Raw genomic sequence first — 17,663 nt, 5'->3', positions numbered from 1 at the left:
CTGTGTGATATCTATATTATATTAAAACGTATTCTATATTTACATACTCAACTTGATCTGTCTCTTCTTTCTAAATCCCCTACTTTTTGCTCTTCTTGAAACGAGCAAAGAGCCCCGTCAACTTGTTGGTCAATTTGCTATACCTCATAAAGTAATAAAGACACATGCAAATTCCAAGATTGAATAAAATGTATGCGAAAAAAAATCCAACATTTCTCCATCTTAATGAAAACTTAGCCCCAATGGTTAACAAGTACTGATCTGCATTGGAAAAGGAACAGTATCCACAATTAGAAGTATCTGATGGATTATCAATATATCCGCCAACTCGTTGCACATATGCTTTGGCAAACTCTCCACATGTTTGACCTGAAGGTGGGTTGAAAAACGCCATTTCCTTATCACTGCAATGAATTTCTCGGCGATGCAAAAATGACGACACCAAGTTTTGAATAAAATAAGTGTATGGTGACAACTTGTACATAAAAGTCCAAAACCCAGGCATTAAATTCACTGGTTGCACAATGCCTGAAAATGCCACAATAAAAGAATACAAAAATGAAACAAGAACAGCAGCACTTTGTAAATCTGGAGCAATATAAAGCACCATTAACCCAAATGAAACCGCAAATGCTTGAACAAATATTCCCTGGGTGAAGTAAAACATCCCTGACTGTGATGCCGTTGTTGCTGCTTGTGTAGGGAAGTAAACGGAAACAAACATGATTGCTCCTCCCACCAACAAGTATGGCATCTCATTCAATGCTTGACACAAAATCATCAATGACCAATGATAGGTGTTGGATAATTTTTCACGAACTTCAAACAAATCTCTCCCGTTGATGGCCTTCTCCTGAATTTGATTAATAACAGGAGCTGAGATAACCACAGTCAAGAACGAACAAAACATACCATTTTGAGCTCCAGTTTTAGTATGCTTCAATCCGAAAAACGTAAAACCAATAAACAAACCAGCAACTGTCATTAAAAAGATCTTGGCCATCACATAGCCAGGGTCACGGAAAAACGTCAAGGCATTTCTGTGCAAAACATATCTAAACTGGTACCAATATGGAGTAGCATACTTGTGATGCAACTGCTTCTCCTCTTTATGACTCAATTCAGAGGGTTTACTTTCCAACTCTCGAATCAAATTATCCAATTTTTGATCCTCATCAACCTTTTCTGGTGACTGCTGCCAAATTTGAAACCAATCTTCATCAATTGCAGCAGTGGCCCCAGCTCCAATAGCTTCCAAAATGTATTCTGCAGGGTTTTCAGTTTCGTCACAATGTCTTGCCCCATTTCTTTCAAAATAATCGAGAATTGTCTTTGACTTGTCACCAATCTCGCCGAAATAAACAGTTTGACCACCTTTTCTCAAAAGTAACAACCGATCAAACTCTTCAAACAAAGTAGCTGAAGGTTGATGGATAGTACATAAGATTGATTGACCAGCATTGGCCAAGTCTCTCAACAATTTAACAATTGCCCATGCCGATTGTGAATCTAAACCTGAGGTGGGTTCATCAAGGAAAAGTAACAATGATGGCTTTGCAACCAACTCAACACCAATGGAAAGTTTTTTCCGTTGTTCGACATTAAGACCATTGCCTGATCTTCCAACAATGGCATCAGCATAAAGACCCATATCCAAAACATCAATAATCTTTTCAACATAATCCAACTTCTCCACATCACTGACATCATTGGATCTTCTTAATCGAGCAGCAAATTGCAACGACTCTCTAACTGTTACTTCCGAAACGTGAATATCTTGTTGTTGCACATATCCGGTTCTTCTACTGAATGAAGTGTCAAGTGGCTTACCATTAACCAACATATCCCCAGTAATGGTTCCAAAATCAATTCTTTGTGCCAAGGTGTTCAACAATGTAGTTTTACCAGCACCAGACTCACCCATCAATGCTGTCAAAGTTCCTGGTATGCAATAACCGCTCACAGAATCCAAAAGTTTCCTCTCTTTGCCGTCATATGGAATGACGTAGTTAACATTCTTCCAAAGGAAAATATCCTTGACTCTCAAGTCTTGGTCATTAGTGCCCACTTTAACTTCACGATCATCCAAATCATTCATTGCTGGACCTTCTTCGATATCTCCAGCTTGTTTTTCTGCTGGTAACGCAATCTTGTGGGGGATCTTACCTCTCAAGTACAAAAGTTTATCACCTCCACCAGTGATTGGTTTAATGAATTCAGTTCCCAAGGCATTAATGGCTAAGAAAAAGGCCAAAAATCCAATCATAATTCCAAAATTTCTCCAAACATGGTTGAAGCTATACGTGTATGCAGTTTTCAAATAGTCGTCTCCTAAAATCCAATCTTGACCTGGTTTTGACCCAAGAAAAGCACACGCTTGTTCACCATTGCCCAAATTCTCGTAACCGGGTCCACTAGGGGTAAGATACAGTCCCAAACATTTCATATGCCTTCCGTGAAACTCCGTGGCAACAACTGCCTCAAACGCATACAATACTGGATTGATGTATGAGATCCACTTGAACCAAGGATGCATTGATGGACGTTGAATCAAATATGATGAATACATCAATGAAGCCATCATCAATACACCACCCAATGCATTGGCAGCAGCAACAGTCTTGTTTATAGCAGCCACAGCTTTGAACAAGGCACCCATGGTCAAATGAAGTAAAACAATAAACAAAAACGCAATGAAAAACTTGCCTGCTTCTCTTGCCAAATTGGATAAAAAGTATAGGATAATGACAAACAAAACATTAACAATAATACTAATGGGAACCGAAGTAACAAAATTGGCAAGGGCGTCAGCTGAAGGATGATACATTGAATAGTTTTTCTGTTTCATCAAAATCATACGACTGCTAAAAGAAGCAGAGATTTCTGCCAATCCCATCAATGCCATGTATAATACCGCGAAAAACACCACACCACCACGTGAAAAAGCACCAATAACTGACTCCGGCGTGTTGTAATACAATGAACCATTAATAAAAGCTTGACATACACCAGCACCAATAAGGGTAACTGTATAAGCTTTATCACCCCAGATTTGTTGTGAGCTTCTAATCGAGCACAATTTCAATTGTTGCAAATAGGATATTGTGTAGGGTGATTTTTTCCTGGCTCCTTTCATCTTTTCTTGTGAAATTGACTTGTAATACATTTGTCTTGTTTCATCGGCGTCAATGGAATCATTGTAATCGTTAATTTCCTGAAGCAAAAGCTTGTACTCCTTGGATGCTAACCAGCGAGCTTCAAATTCTTCTGCAGTTTGCGGTACTTTATTTTCCCACCCCTTTTTGGTAAATCTTCCAATAGGATCAGTAAGAGCTGTTAAAAACTCAGCCGTGGTTTGTCTTGGTGGACATTGCCAGCCCATATCTTCAAAATACTTTTTTGCCGTTTTGGCAGGTCCAAAATATATTTGTCTTCCGTGATAAAGCACAGTAACTTTATCAAAACACTCGTAAATATTTTCACCAGCTTGATAAATGGAGACAAATGCAGTGGATCTCAAAATATCAGTTGAAGTACGTATGGCACGAGCAAACTCCAATGCAGTCGAAGCATCCAACCCTCTGGTGGCATTATCCCAACAGTAAATGGATCCGTTACATGCCAAAGCCTCAGCTATAGAGACTCTTTTCCTTTCTCCACCAGAAACACCACGAACGAAATCATTACCCACTTTCGTATGGTATGTGTGTCTTAAACCAAAAACGGTTGCCAAAAGCTCCTTTTTAGCATTAACAAACTGTTCTCGTGTGACTCCATTTAATCTCATTTTGGGAGTTTTACAACCAATTGCAAATGACAATGTTTGATCAACAGTCAAATGAGGGAAATGAACATCCAATTCAGGGTTGTAAACCAAATCATTCTTGTAGTTGTTTAACATTTCGTGTTGAGTCAATCCATCGTATCTGACATCACCTTCAACTCCTCTATACAAATCAAAATCGGTACCAGTCAATGATTTTAAGAAAGTTGTACAACCAGCACCTGGTCTTCCTAAAACCAAAACCATTTCCCCCGGTTTGGCAAGCCCGTTCAAGTTGTTTAAAATTGTCTTTTTTGGTGTTCTCATTTTCGATATTGCTTGTTGTACACCACCAATGGGACCTTTAAGTAAATCAAGTACAGTGGGGACAATGGCAAAAGATTCATCATTTCCATAAACACAAAGATCTTGAAAGGAAATACCACTAGATCTCATTGCCAAGCCTTGCTTTTTGGCAAAGTAGACAAAATTTGACAAGATTCGAAGAAGACTAAATTCTTCCATCTTCATGGTGAATTCACCATCCTTGCGACTAATTTGCCGTGAAATGTGACGTGAGAGCGAATCCAATTGGTCAGTTGAAGCTTTATTGGACAATGCAGTTATAGTTCTAACCAAATGTAATCTTCTACTCTCTTCGTTGTTGTCATCGTAATCATCTTCTGAACCAAGTACTGAATCAGTGCGTCTTAATGAGTTGTTGTCATCAATCTTTTCGTTACCAATGTGGTCATGATGATTGCGTTGACCAGTAAAGTCTTCGATGGAAGAAGTTGATGCAGTAGACGAGTTAGAACTCATGTTTGCTATTGTGTTATTGGTATAACTTTATGGAAATGAAGAGGAGAATTCTGGTTAGGTAGTAGTAGAAGTAGTGAAGGATGAGGGTGGTAGTGATAGAGGTAGTAGTAGTAGTAGTAGTGATACAAATTTAGCTCACTCTTCAAATCAGGTGGTATTTGTCTTCTTTTTGTCTTTTATCTATTGTCTTTCGTTCTTTGATGTTGCAAAACTTAAAATTTTTGCTAAGTTCAATGAGTTGTGATAATATGATGATGAGTTGAGTTGGAGGAAAGAAGATGATAAAAAGATGGTGTTCTTTGCTAATACTTATATATAGTTATATGTATGTTGATACACGAGTGCATAGTAAAATGCAAATGTATTGTCTAATTGATTAATTGCTGTCTTTGGGTTGTTTGGTTTGGTTAGTGGTTGTTGTGTTTTTTGTAATGCAATTACTAAAAAGAAAACGAAAATTGATAAATACTACAGCCGCACAAGTGCTTTCCTAATGTGGTATCCAGTAATTAATAGTACGGAAATAGATGGAAGTCAACGTTAGTAGCAGTAAGTTGGGAACGGAATACGGAGATATTAACGCCGTATTTTTCTCACTTTCTTTTTCTTTTCTCCGTATTTTGCCCTTCCACAAAGTGAGAGCTACCAAAGTCACAAACCACAAGTAGAATAGTAACTCTTCACAGGAGGGACACAATTGTAAGACGATATAGATCTTCCTCAAACTAAGATGATGGTTACTGATATTCTGGAATCAACTCGTACATTACTAAGAGAGTATTTGCATTTATCTATAATCCCCCCCCCCCCATAGTATCTATCTCTCTTTGCATATATATAGTGCTTTAATCTTTTGGTATTGCGCACTTTTTCGTTCCGATTTTGCCACCCGGACCGATAAACGCAAAAAAAAATTCTCTCTATTTTTTTTTTTACTAAACTATTATTAATTATCAAAAGAATCACAAGCAAAACCCCCAATCACCCACAAACGAAGGTTTAAAGTATACTAAGGCTGATAAAACTCGTATTCAGACTACACAAAAGTAGATGAATAAGCGAAAACAAAAAGAACAAACAGCAAATGCCGATGTGCCGAGCTACTCAGGTACTGGAACTGCCAAAAAGCTTTTCTCATTTTGACACTTTTGCTTTGTTATTAAACGATAAACAAACACATTCAGTTAAGTTTTCATAATGATAAGGTAAAGTCTTCATTTTCCGTTTAAATTTATTGCCGAGGATGTTTTTAAAATTGACACATACTGCAACGAATATTTCCTTGAAAACTGACTTTTGGTCTAGCCCCATTGATTCCTCATTTTAGTTGTACTTTTGTTCTTTTTTTGCACCTAAACTGGACCAAGAATTCGATCCAGCACAATATATACCCCACGCCTTCCCAATTGAGGGGTCCTATGTTATCACCAATTGGTGATAACATAAGTGCATAGTGTTTACGTTTTTTTAAACTTCTGTTGCGTATATTTTATTCCAAAACCTTATGCAACAAACTACACAGTTCATAAAATTCGCGCAAAAATTCCCCAAATGGGAAATCAATTTCGGCTCTGAGAGAATTTATGCGAAAACATTAACGGAAAAGAACTACAAAATTGCAAACTTTTGCGCCAAACCAACTGTGCATATAGGTAAAATGTAGAAGCGGACATCTGGGCTTGACTTGTACCAGTCCCCATTTAACCGACCCGACTTTTTACAAAGAAACGATCAGAGACAAGTTATCGTACCCATTTTTTTCTGAAACGTGGTTCCACTCCAAGCCAAGTAAACTCTAGACCAAGACAATCGATCGAACACTGCGAACTGAAGAGATCAACTAGGATTGAAAAACCCTCATCATAGGACAACTCTCAAAGTGCAAGGGGGGTTACAAAGTAGCCGAATTTTCAAATAAGGTTTTGAAATCTTCACAAAGAAAGGGGATTTACAAAACCTTGCAATAAAAATTTTTAGAGAAACTTTAATAGAAACTCCGGATACTACATCCTTTAAAGTCGTACCATTTCTATAACATTGTAAGCACTATTGATATTATTGCGCTACGAGTAATACACTTTTCACTCAGAACCGACCTCGCTGTCTTAAATCTACACTGTTTGAAGAATTTGCAATATAAAGACTTTTATTCATCTCATACATAAGAAACCAAGATAGACCATAATGAGACGATTATATATAGAAAGACAACAGAGTCCAGCTCAACATTCTCCGTGTTATAACCAACATTTCAAATGACATGAAAAATAGGGAGTTTCATTAGCTTCCACTATACCTGCGTTTCAAATGGGGTGATGATGAACCATTGATGACAAATCCATTCTTGTCGTATATTTGTGTCAGATTGGGGTGCAATTTGTAATCGGTATCTGAAGTGGGGTGGATCATAGTGTTATTATTGGAATTTCCTTCTTCTTCATCGTCGTCATCACCGTCACCACCGCCATCATCTTCGTCATCGTCGTCATCATCATCATCATAGTAGTCACTTTCGTCCTCTTCTTCCCCTTCGCCTTCCTCTTCATCATCATCATCATCATCATCCAGCATGTCATCATCCTGGACTTCACTAGTTGCAGAACTACCATCCTCCTTCAGTGCATTCTCTTCTCCCACTCCTATACTTCCTGCTCTCACATAGTATACAGCTGGTTGCTGCCCTTGCTGTTCATCACGTTGTATTTGGCCACCACTGTGACTATTCTTCCCCATTAAATCAATCAATTGGAAATAATACATATTCAACACATCTTTAGCCTCGCCAATATTAGTACAAACAGTACCCAGAATTTTATTTACAGCTTGTTTACCAGGTATGCATCGCCAATCCACCCTACTCAAAAAATCCAATTCCAAACAATTCAACTCGCCAAGTGCAACACCACCAACTTTGGCATAATGATCATTAGTGTAAAAGAAATCCTCCAACGATTTCTGAGCAATCATGGTGCCCACTAATAGGAACCGGTGTACTGTCCATGAGTTTAATGTGAAAAACGGTTGGTATTGATGCGATAAGAGATCGATATAGTATATTGTTGTAAGCAAGATTGCTGGGTTGAAATTGTTGAATTTTGTCAACCGTGATAAATATGTCAAGGTGGATATTGCTGGTGGAGTACGCGAGTGATATCGCGTAAGTAGACTATTGGATGATTGGGAGCCTCCATTGGTAGTTGCCGAGGAGGATGATGTTGTAGTTGTTGCCGCAGACGGTGGGTTTGAGATAGAATTGGGCACAGATTTATCATTCAATGTGATTAATGATTGTAGCATGCGTGATATAAGGTCTATTAGGAAATCAATGGGACAGTCCATAAACTCCACTGGTAGACGATGAGTGATATGAGTTGCAGATGCTTTCTTCTTTTGTGCATCCAATAAGACTGTTTCTTTATCTTGTTGTTGATGTTGATGTTGATGTTGTTGTTGTTGTTGTTGCTGTTGCTGTTGCTGTTGCTTTATCTCTGCGGTTGCTGCTACATCCTTAACAATTGGTTCCACTTGAGATACACTATCACGACGTTGTAACCGAGTATTGTTCTTGCTTAAATATTGCTTATAATTTCTTTCATAATCAGCCTTCTTATTTGCATTTAAATACCTCTGATAAATTTCCAATGATTTTACCTTGCGTTGTTTTTCAAGGGCTTTGAAATATAGTTGATGATCATTCAAAGTCGTTTGAATTTCCAATGATTTAATATATTGCGATAGAAACGTATCATCATCGCCACCACCGCTGGTTGGAGTTGATCCTTTTGCAGGATTGTTCTTGTTGTTCAGTTGCCTCCGATGCGGTAAGGGTAGTCCTCCTCTCTTGTGAAAACTTGTGTACTTTTCCGATACCTGTGGACTATCACTTGGTTTTCGACTGGGGCGGTTGTTATAGCTCGCATTTGTCTTGTTGGTGTTGATCTCAGATGACGCGGGTGTAGTTTGTTTCAACGCCAGTCGATACATATAATAGTGTCTGCTATTACTGCAACTGGCCATGTAATTATTGCCGCCTTCGCTGAAATTGTTGAAACTTCCAACTGAACCCGTGGGGCTAGATGTGGGTGTCGCTTGAGTTGAAGAAGCAGACATCATCATCGTGTAAAGTATGAGTGTGCGTGTAAGTTTGGTTGGGATTAGACAAAGGGTGTTTTCTATATCATCTAACTTGGGATGTGTATCTTGTTATTGGTGAAGTTGATGTGTGATGTGTGATTTTTTTAGTCGTAAAAATGACGTTTGCGGAAAGCTATATTGGTCCAGTAAGTGCAACAAGTAGCAGTAATTGCCTTTTGTTTTGAATGGTTGAGTAAGTTGTGCTTTAATGGGAAAGAGTGATATGTATAATACTCTGCCGTGATGACAATTTTTTTTTCTGCTTTACTTTCCGTAATTGGTGTTCCGATGTATTTTTCTTGGTGTAACTGTAGTAGTGGAAATCAGACGCAAAGAGAAAACACTGGATCTGGGTAAGTGGGTGGGTGGTTGTGATCCAAGAGGGGTGTATGGTATGACAAACCTAGTGGATAATGGAGTGTGAAATGCGGAAGGTGTTTGTTGTATAGTCACGAAAGTTTGAGGTTTCACAAGAAACGTGGGTGGTATTATTATTATATTTCCTTTTGCGAAGAAAAAAAAAGTGTATTGAAAATGGCGAGGGTGGGGGGGGAAGTAATGGTAATGGTAGTCCCTCTATGAGTTGGAATGACTTGTAGTGAAGTCTAATGGTGACTGTAAGTAAATGGTGATTAGTAGGATGGTGAAGGGGTATTACAACTGGTGCAATTTTTTTTTCAATTTAGTGGCAATTGTTTGGAGTATATATACTTCAACAATGTTTAGGCCGGAGTTCCAATAGAAAGAGAAGAAAAATACCAACAGAGTCATAGTTAAACACAATTGGAATTTACTACTGCTACTACAACAAGCATTACTGTACGAACATCCAGTGGGTAGTATTTTTAAGAGATGATTACTGGTGGTTATGTTGAAAGGGTGTCATAACTTTGGGTGTTGACTTGCTTCCCCTCTCTTTCCCTCATCTTTCCAATCTTTTCTTCATCTTCATCTTTATCCATTTGTGATAGGAACGTATTATTGTTGTTGTTTGTTGATCTTACTTTAACTCTAACTTGTACTTCTTGTATTTGATTGCTTCATAGGGGCACACGTGCTCACTTTTATTTTCATTGAACACAACACACAAACAATAGTTAAAAACAATATGGCTATATATCAATCCATTGTGTATGTGTCTTCTTATATGTATAATGAGCTAAATATATTGATGCCACTTTGCTTAAATAGAAGATTCCATCACTAACAACAATAACTCGCAAAAGATGAAATTTGCAAATTGTAGTCATATATCCGGATACTATTAGAATAGGTACAATCAGTCAAAGACAGAGATCATAGTCAGAGGAAAAACAATGGTTGCTCTTGGAAGGCGTTGTTATACTTCTAATGAACAAAGCTTCCAAACAAGCAGTGATATCCAATCCATCTTAGAAAGTAAGTCTTTCCTACGATTAAAGTTAAACTTAACCTTTTTAGACTGTGCGTGTCAAAATTGGAATAAAAAAACTCATTTCCTTTTAAAATACCCTCTATTCTCTCCTCCTCTTTTGCTTATTCTCAAGAGGATATCAAGGACTTGAGTCTATCTGTATCTCATTGTGGCGTTTGGTAGATTGTTTGGTAAAATGGCTTCTTTGTGCTTATCGATATAGACATCACACAAACTTTGATACTATTGCAATACATAATAATTTAATCTATAATGTCACACAAAAATAAATTTTTTTTTTTATTGCAGCAGACACGTGGGCCCATTTCACCACCACAAGCTAATAACAATATTGATATGACCACAGTTGTTGTTGTTAATAGTTAAAGACACACAATACGTAGTCCGAAGAAGAAGCTAACAATCAAGCTACCACAAATACAGTACAGGTAGTATCAATGGTACTGCTGACATTCACGTGACTCAATACACAAACTGCAAGATTTTTTTGGGTCCGTGTGTAGTAACTTGAAAGCTTAAGGGCTCCAAGGGAGTCTCCTCTATTTGAGCTCTTCAAATAGAGAAGACATTTACTCTATAGAATAAAACAAAATAGCGACATGAAATGAGACAATTTGCATGAAAATTCTACTAAAGGTTAACAAAGACAAACAAAATACCAATTCCTCTCCGATACAACCAACCTCACAAAGCAATGTCAGCTTTTTAAAACGAAAACGGACATTGTTGCTGTAATATCAATCTTCTCTTACTGATGGTTGTATGCAATCTTTTATCATGTTGATTCAGACACCAAAATTATTCTCCATTTTTTTTTCTTCCTTTTTTTTTTTTGCAATTAGACTAACCTCTTTTTTGCAGCTGTACGTTTCACTTCAGAGCACAGATTATGCTACAAACAACTAGGGTTTTTTTACCCCTCATGGTTGTTATCAGCGTGGTTTAGAGTTACTATGGGCATCTTCACCGCTGCCTCTTGGGCTGTTCTAAGCAATGGTATAGCGCATTTTAGTGCACATTACAAGAAGTCTCATGAAATTAGCAATTTGCCAGGAAAAGCGGAAGCCGCCAACGGTTCAACACCAGTGCAGAAGAGATACAGCTCTTGCACCTCCTAAATCCCCAAAAGATAATTTTAGATGCCCCAAGACGGCGAAGCACGGCCGAAATTTTCTAGGGGCACGGAGTTGATTTGTAGTTTATAAGTTTATATAGTGCAGACGCCTGCCTTAACACCGAAAACCGAGTTTTAAGTCCAAGCTGGCGTGTGGAAGCTTCTCAAACCAGGAGGATGCTGGATCTGGCAATTTTGCTACCATATTATGCGTTACTGGAGCCTCAGATGTGTTTGTTACTGAGTGGGTGTGTATTGGTCGCTACCTGAAAGCTCTCTTTGTCGTAGATGATTTTGTCGCGAAACTACGAGCGACTCGGGTACTACGTGAAGACTAAAAACAATTGAACCTCCATAAATCAGAGAGGTGACGTAAGTTGACTGGATCTACACACAGCATGGGAGCCATTCACTGAACTACACATTACATTGCTTTACCATTGAACAAATTGAGTAGTTTGATAAAAACCGAAGACGTATGACTTTTACATTGTTTGGCACCGTTGTCTGATCGCTTCTTCTCTACACGTTAAAAGACATTGTGCATTACGTAACTCTGTAAGAGGAGGCAGAGACACAAATAAGTTCGATATACTTTGTTGTTGTGAACCGTGATCAAGTACAATGTCCATTCTCAATTGTACTAAAGTATATTTTATTTTACAACCTCTTCAAAGTGATCTATTAATCTTAATTTGAATGCAGAATCTATACACATCCAAACTTTCTAATTTTATATCTAACTAACCTGTACCGACAAAGATCCTTGACTCAACACCCTTTTGCTCACTAATTTTGATTAACATATCCAGTAAACATGGAAAATCTCGCTAACCAACGATGATTATGTTTCCGCCTATTTCCTTTGGGTACTCTAACCAACCAGTACAAAAACACCGTCATAACAATATTAAATGCAATAAATGCAATAAAAATCCCCACATCACGACCGAAATTGTGTATCGAAATATTGATATTAGACAAGTACTGATTTGTTTTATTCATGGGACAGTATTCGCAACTCTCAGTGGCTTCTGGATTAGTCAAGTATCCACCGGCAACGGAAATATAAGGCTTCATGTAATCTTTGCATTTTTGTATTCCTGGTTGTACTGGTGAAAAATGCAAAAACTCTTGTTTGGAGCACTTCACTGTAGAATTTCCAATACCAATCGATAACATTGATGATATAAGATACGTGAGCGGGTTGCAACGATAAAGAAACACCCAAAATTTAGGCATAAAATCCTTGCTGGCAATAACACCACAAAACAACATCGACACTGTAACGAGAAACGAAATGACATTTGCCGCATTGTTTGTCAATTGGTTAAAGGAAATGCACATTTGCGCCAACGTTGAGCTATAAACAAACATCAACGTCATGGCAAGCCACATCAAAGCTCCACGTTGCTCAACTGCATCGCCAGCATTATGATACATACCAACAGGGTAGTACCAAACAAAAAAGGAAATAGCTGCGACAATTATCTGATACGGTATTTCTGAAGTAATTTGAGCAGCAATAAACGCAAACCAGGAAAATGTGCGTGATGGTTGTTCTCTAGCTTCGTACAAGTCACGTTGGCTAACAAACATGGGGACGTATTGTTGGGCTAAAGTGGTCATAACTGCAAACAACATGAAAATTGACAACATTTGATTCTGCAAACCTTGCATGGTGTTTTTCGCTTTGAAAAAAGTGAAACCATTAAACATTGAACACAAGATACCCATGGCAAATTTCGAGTAGATATAAGAAGGGGTACGCCAGTATTGCTGAAATAACCTTGTCAAAACATAATAGTATTGAATCCAAAATGGAGCCGCATAAGTTCGTCTAGATTCTTTAGCATCACGCCGTAATCTCCACCTTGACAATGTAGTCGCATTTTTAGGCTCCTCTTCATGTCCTTTGTTCATATGTTCCATTGCATTGAGCTCATACTGAACAGCAAGATACTCAGGTGACTCCCTCCATACTTGAAAGTAATCCTTATCCGCATGAGAGCCAGGAGCAGCACCAATAACATGCAACATCCATTCAGCAGGATTGGCATCAGGCGGACACTTAGGAGCGCCATTGCGTTCAAAATACCGAATCATTGTTCGACACCTGTAGCCAAGGTCTCCAAAATAAACAGTTTCACCACCTCTTTGGAGAAATAACAACCGGTCAAATTCTTCCAATAATATCGATGATGGTTGATGGATTGTACACAAAATGGCTTGGCCGTGATCAGCCAACTTTCTAATCAACCTGCAGATGGACCATGCCGTTTGTGAATCCAATCCAGATGTTGGCTCATCTAAAAACAACAACAACTTGGGTCTAGCAACTAGCTCAACTGCAATGGTTAAACGTTTCCTTTGTTCAACGTTTAACCCTTCACCTTGAACACCAACAACTGCGTCAGCATAAGCCTCCATTTCCATCAATTCGATAATCTTTTCCACATACTCCTCCTTCTCAGCTTTCGAGACCTTACGCGATTGTCTCAAGTAAGCACTGAACCTCAATGCTTCTCGCACAGTCGAAGTTTCCAAATGCAAATCTTGTTGTTGCACATACCCAATCAGTCGTTGAAATGCATTGTCCAATTGACATCCATTAACCATTCGAGAGCCCGAAGTAATGACACCAACAGTCAAACGTTCACTCAAGGCGTTCAACAAGGTTGTCTTTCCTGCACCTGAGGCTCCCATCAATGCAGTCACTTCGCCAGGCATAATCCATCCATCAACTCCATTCAAAATAGTCCTCTCTTCACCTTTGATCTGTAGCTTGTACGTCAAGCTGCGCCAGTGGAAAACATCTGAAGTTTGCAATATTTTACGATCGGCATAATCAAACATGCCCTTTTCATCACTTACTTGAGTGGATGAGCTCGATTCCAGCGCTATTTGATCTTCCATATATGCCTCCTCGTCTTCTTCAACAGACTTTAAACCTTTGAAATGGCCCTTTTTGAAGACCAATACTTCTCCTTTGGACTTTGCGGTTTGACAATACAGAACAAAAAACAATGTCGTGAAAAATAAAAAGATAACGTACGCCAACAATATGCCAAAGTTTCTCCATGCGTGTTTCCATTCGTAGGTTAAGGCAACCTTCATGTATAGATCACCATCAACAACTTTCGAGCCAGGGATTGCAGAAAGAGTTGCGCATACAGTGGAGTTCCCGCTTTTGGGATAGCCTTCTCCCAGGGGCACAAATTTGGAGCATTCAAATGTGCGGCCGTGGAATTCATTGATGATAAGTGCTTCATAAACGTACGACAAGGGATTGATGTACTGGATCCATTTGCACCAACCAAGCATATAGTTTAAGGGCATGGTAAATCCCGTAAACCTGCTCATGGCGTACAACAACAAGGATGATGGCGTCATTGCCTCAGCCAATGTCTTTGTGAATGCACCAATGGTTCTGAACAAATGAGACATCATCAATGTGGAAAGAAAATTGATCAACCAATAAAAGAAGAATGCACCAGGTTCACGCTTGAAATTGACAATGAAATAAAGTATCAAATTGAAACAACAACTGCTAATAAACTTCAATGGTAAATCAGTCACAAGTGATCCTATTGCATCTGCGGCTGGTGAATACAAGGCATATTCTCGATGCTTTTGCTGAATTGGTCTCGTTTCGTAAATGTTGTATATTTCCAACACCGATGAATACGAATTGATCAACATTGAGTAATAAATGACAGCAGTACGATGATAAAAAGAATCAGTTTTTGGTTCCAAGTTGTAAAACACTGACGCCAAGATTAAGCTCAATGCGATATTTCCAAGCACAGTCACTATTGGGATTGAAGGTGCACCTTTTATTCGATTGAAATTACGCTTTATGATGTATCGTACTTGCATGGGTAGTGAAACAGTATAAGGAGATTTGCTGTTGGTATGTTTTGACTTTTGCGCTTGCATAGCCTTAAAGATTTTCAGTTTGTAGTTGAGAATCAGACAGTAATCCAAATATTTATCAATCTCTTCCAACAAGAACTGCCTCTCGGAGGATCTTCTCCAATGGCGATAAAACTCTCTTGGCGTATGTGGCACTTTGTGTTCAAACCCTGGCTTCACCATACGTTCGGCTGGGTTGGTAATTGAAGTTAAGAAATCTGGTATAGTTTGCCTATCTTTACAAACAAACCCCATGTTTTGAAAATAGGCTGCTGCATGTTGGCTTGAACCAAAATAGATTTGATAACCTTCGTACAATATAATAACTTTATCGAATAAATTGTAAGCATCTTGTGAACATTGATAAATGGCAACCAAGGGCGTATCGTTTAAAGTTGTAGCAGAAGTCTTTAAGGATTGGATGAATTCTAACGCAGTGGCTGCATCCAACCCACGAGTTGAATTATCCCAACATTGAATAGACGCTTGTACCAACGAGACTTCTGCAAGTGAAACTCTTTTGCGTTCACCACCCGACACACCTCGTACAAAATCATTCCCAATTTTGGTATTTATTGTGTGCGATAATCCATAAGTTTCCATAACAACGTCAACAAGTTGTTTCGCGTACTGTTCACGTGATATATCAGCTGGTCTATTTCTTGGAGTTTTCATCAATGCAGCAAATTCCAAAGTTTGACCAACAGTCAAGTATGGGAAGTGAATATCTGTTTCAGCACAATAAATAACTTCTCCTCTTAGGTATTGCTTGATCTCCTTTTGAGTGAAACCATCGTAAGAAATGACAGAATCATTAGCAACATTGAACCCATCAGTATGACAAGCGATAGTCTTGAGGAATGTTGTACAACCAGCACCAGGTCTTCCTAGTACAACTGTAACTTCTCCTGGTTTGATTAAGCCCTCCATCGGTTTCAAGATATCAAAGGTGTTTTGTTGTTTTCTTTTAGTTATTCTCTTGATCATGTTCCTTGCATATTTTACCACACCATTTGATACAGTTGTTTGATAGTCAGTATCCATGGCGTCACCATAAACTTGTAAATCCTTATAGGCAACACCCAACTTTCTTGGTTTGTAGTAGTCAGGGTCATTTTGGTATAGTTTCCACATGTTTTTGCACCTATTACTTTGTATCTAGGTAACACTTTGGAAGATCTGGGTTCTATATATTCACAGTAATTAGCGGGGTAGCACTGTAAGAAAGTCAACAACAGCAGTGGTAGGAGTCTATTACGTGTATGTGGTAGAATGCAGATCAGATCTACCAAACTCAAACCATCTCAGAGAGAAACTCAATGGAATATATATCCATAAAAGAGGGTACTCTGCAATCATCTAACCACATAGAAGAGATGTAAACAAAAGGACTCATTTATTGCAATGTTTCACCTTCAGCTGTACGCGGTGACCAAGTGTTGTGTGGTATGTAAGCACACGACACGTGAAGCAGCTGCATACGTAGCACATTTTATTTTAGAAAAGAAACCGTTTCTGTTTGGACTCGTATGCATGAGAGTTTTTTATATTTTTCCCGAGATTACCAATCTTACCACATGGCGTGATATGGTTAAAGTAGCCTACAATCTATGTACCTGACATGGAGTACATATATATATATATATATATATATATATCGATACATATTTGCGAGGACGAAATGAACCCCTCTTCTTCTTTGTTCACTCGTCGAATTAATATAAAAATGATACGATTAAATACGAGTAACATCTATTTGTGTAACTGTGTGCTTTTCTTATATTGGCGCAAAGGGTCCAATTGCCCAATTTTTCCCATTTATTATCACCCGTTCTAGGACCAGGGATCCAAACCATCAGGCGTTTATAGTTACTTCCAACTAATACACATCACATTCTTAGTTTACGGAATAAATAATGTGGTGTTCTCTAGTAAAGTAGGTTGGCGGTTTTGCGCGTGTTTACTACAACAGCTATTGTGCCGCAAAAATTGGGAAATCCCTCTATTCTAATGTGTTCAGTTTCAGTTGTTTTGGTTTTGCCATGGAAAAGTGTCTGCATGTTCACAAGACCATGCATATGCGTCAATAAATACTACCAAATGAATACTAAAAAAAAAGCCACGATCTAAGTTTTATCAAATTCTCGTCTGGTATAGTATGTAGTAGCTTTTCCAGGGGGGGGGGTTGGACCTCAGTACATATCGTAAAACCTTCGACGCCTCATTTCGAAAATTAAATGTCGGTGTGTGTGGGTAAACAACTTTCTTTTGTGTACATGGATATGTGTACCTGTTTGTTTTACAAGAGAATTCTTCTATTATGGAGGCGGTGTGCCGTTGACGAATGTTGCACTTGAAGTGAAGTACATCAATTACGCCTTGGCAGATGTTGTCGATCGTACCATAGAACGTTATTCAAATTTAGGAGATGGTCAAGAATGACACAATCTCCTCTCAACACTAGCTTTGACCTCGGTCGATCCTTGACTGCAAGTGAAGGA

General features: G+C 38.5%; 3 protein-coding genes across 3 annotated transcripts; all 3 read right to left on the bottom strand. All coding sequences in view use genetic code 12, as the record gives it.

Annotated features, from left to right (window-relative positions):
- Nucleotides 1-79: 79 nt before the first annotated feature.
- Nucleotides 80-4,585, bottom strand: SNQ2 (ATP-binding cassette transporter; the record flags this gene model as incomplete). The annotated part of the gene is made up of 1 exon (XM_036812378.1): nt 80-4,585. The coding sequence occupies one exon, from the start codon at nt 4,583-4,585 to the stop codon at nt 80-82; it is 4,506 nt and encodes a 1,501-aa protein (XP_036662844.1).
- A 2,280-nt stretch (nt 4,586-6,865) lies between these two features.
- On the bottom strand, nt 6,866-8,701 carry CPAR2_600740 (uncharacterized protein; the record flags this gene model as incomplete). Its single annotated transcript, XM_036812367.1, has 1 exon — nt 6,866-8,701. The coding sequence occupies one exon, from the start codon at nt 8,699-8,701 to the stop codon at nt 6,866-6,868; it is 1,836 nt and encodes a 611-aa protein (XP_036662843.1).
- Nucleotides 8,702-12,036: 3,335 nt separating this feature from the next.
- Nucleotides 12,037-16,296, bottom strand: CPAR2_600730 (pleiotropic drug resistance family ABC transporter; the record flags this gene model as incomplete). The annotated part of the gene is made up of 1 exon (XM_036812356.1): nt 12,037-16,296. One exon carries the CDS (start codon nt 16,294-16,296, stop codon nt 12,037-12,039), a length of 4,260 nt encoding a protein of 1,419 aa, XP_036662842.1.
- Nucleotides 16,297-17,663: the final 1,367 nt, after the last annotated feature.

The sequence above is a fragment of the Candida parapsilosis genome, contig 005504 (assembly GCF_000182765.1).
Source record: "Candida parapsilosis strain CDC317 annotated contig 005504".
Lineage (NCBI taxonomy): Eukaryota > Fungi > Ascomycota > Pichiomycetes > Serinales > Debaryomycetaceae > Lodderomyces > Lodderomyces parapsilosis.
The sequence above is the reverse complement of the archived record's forward strand: the minus strand, read 5'-3'. Positions and strand labels throughout refer to the sequence as shown.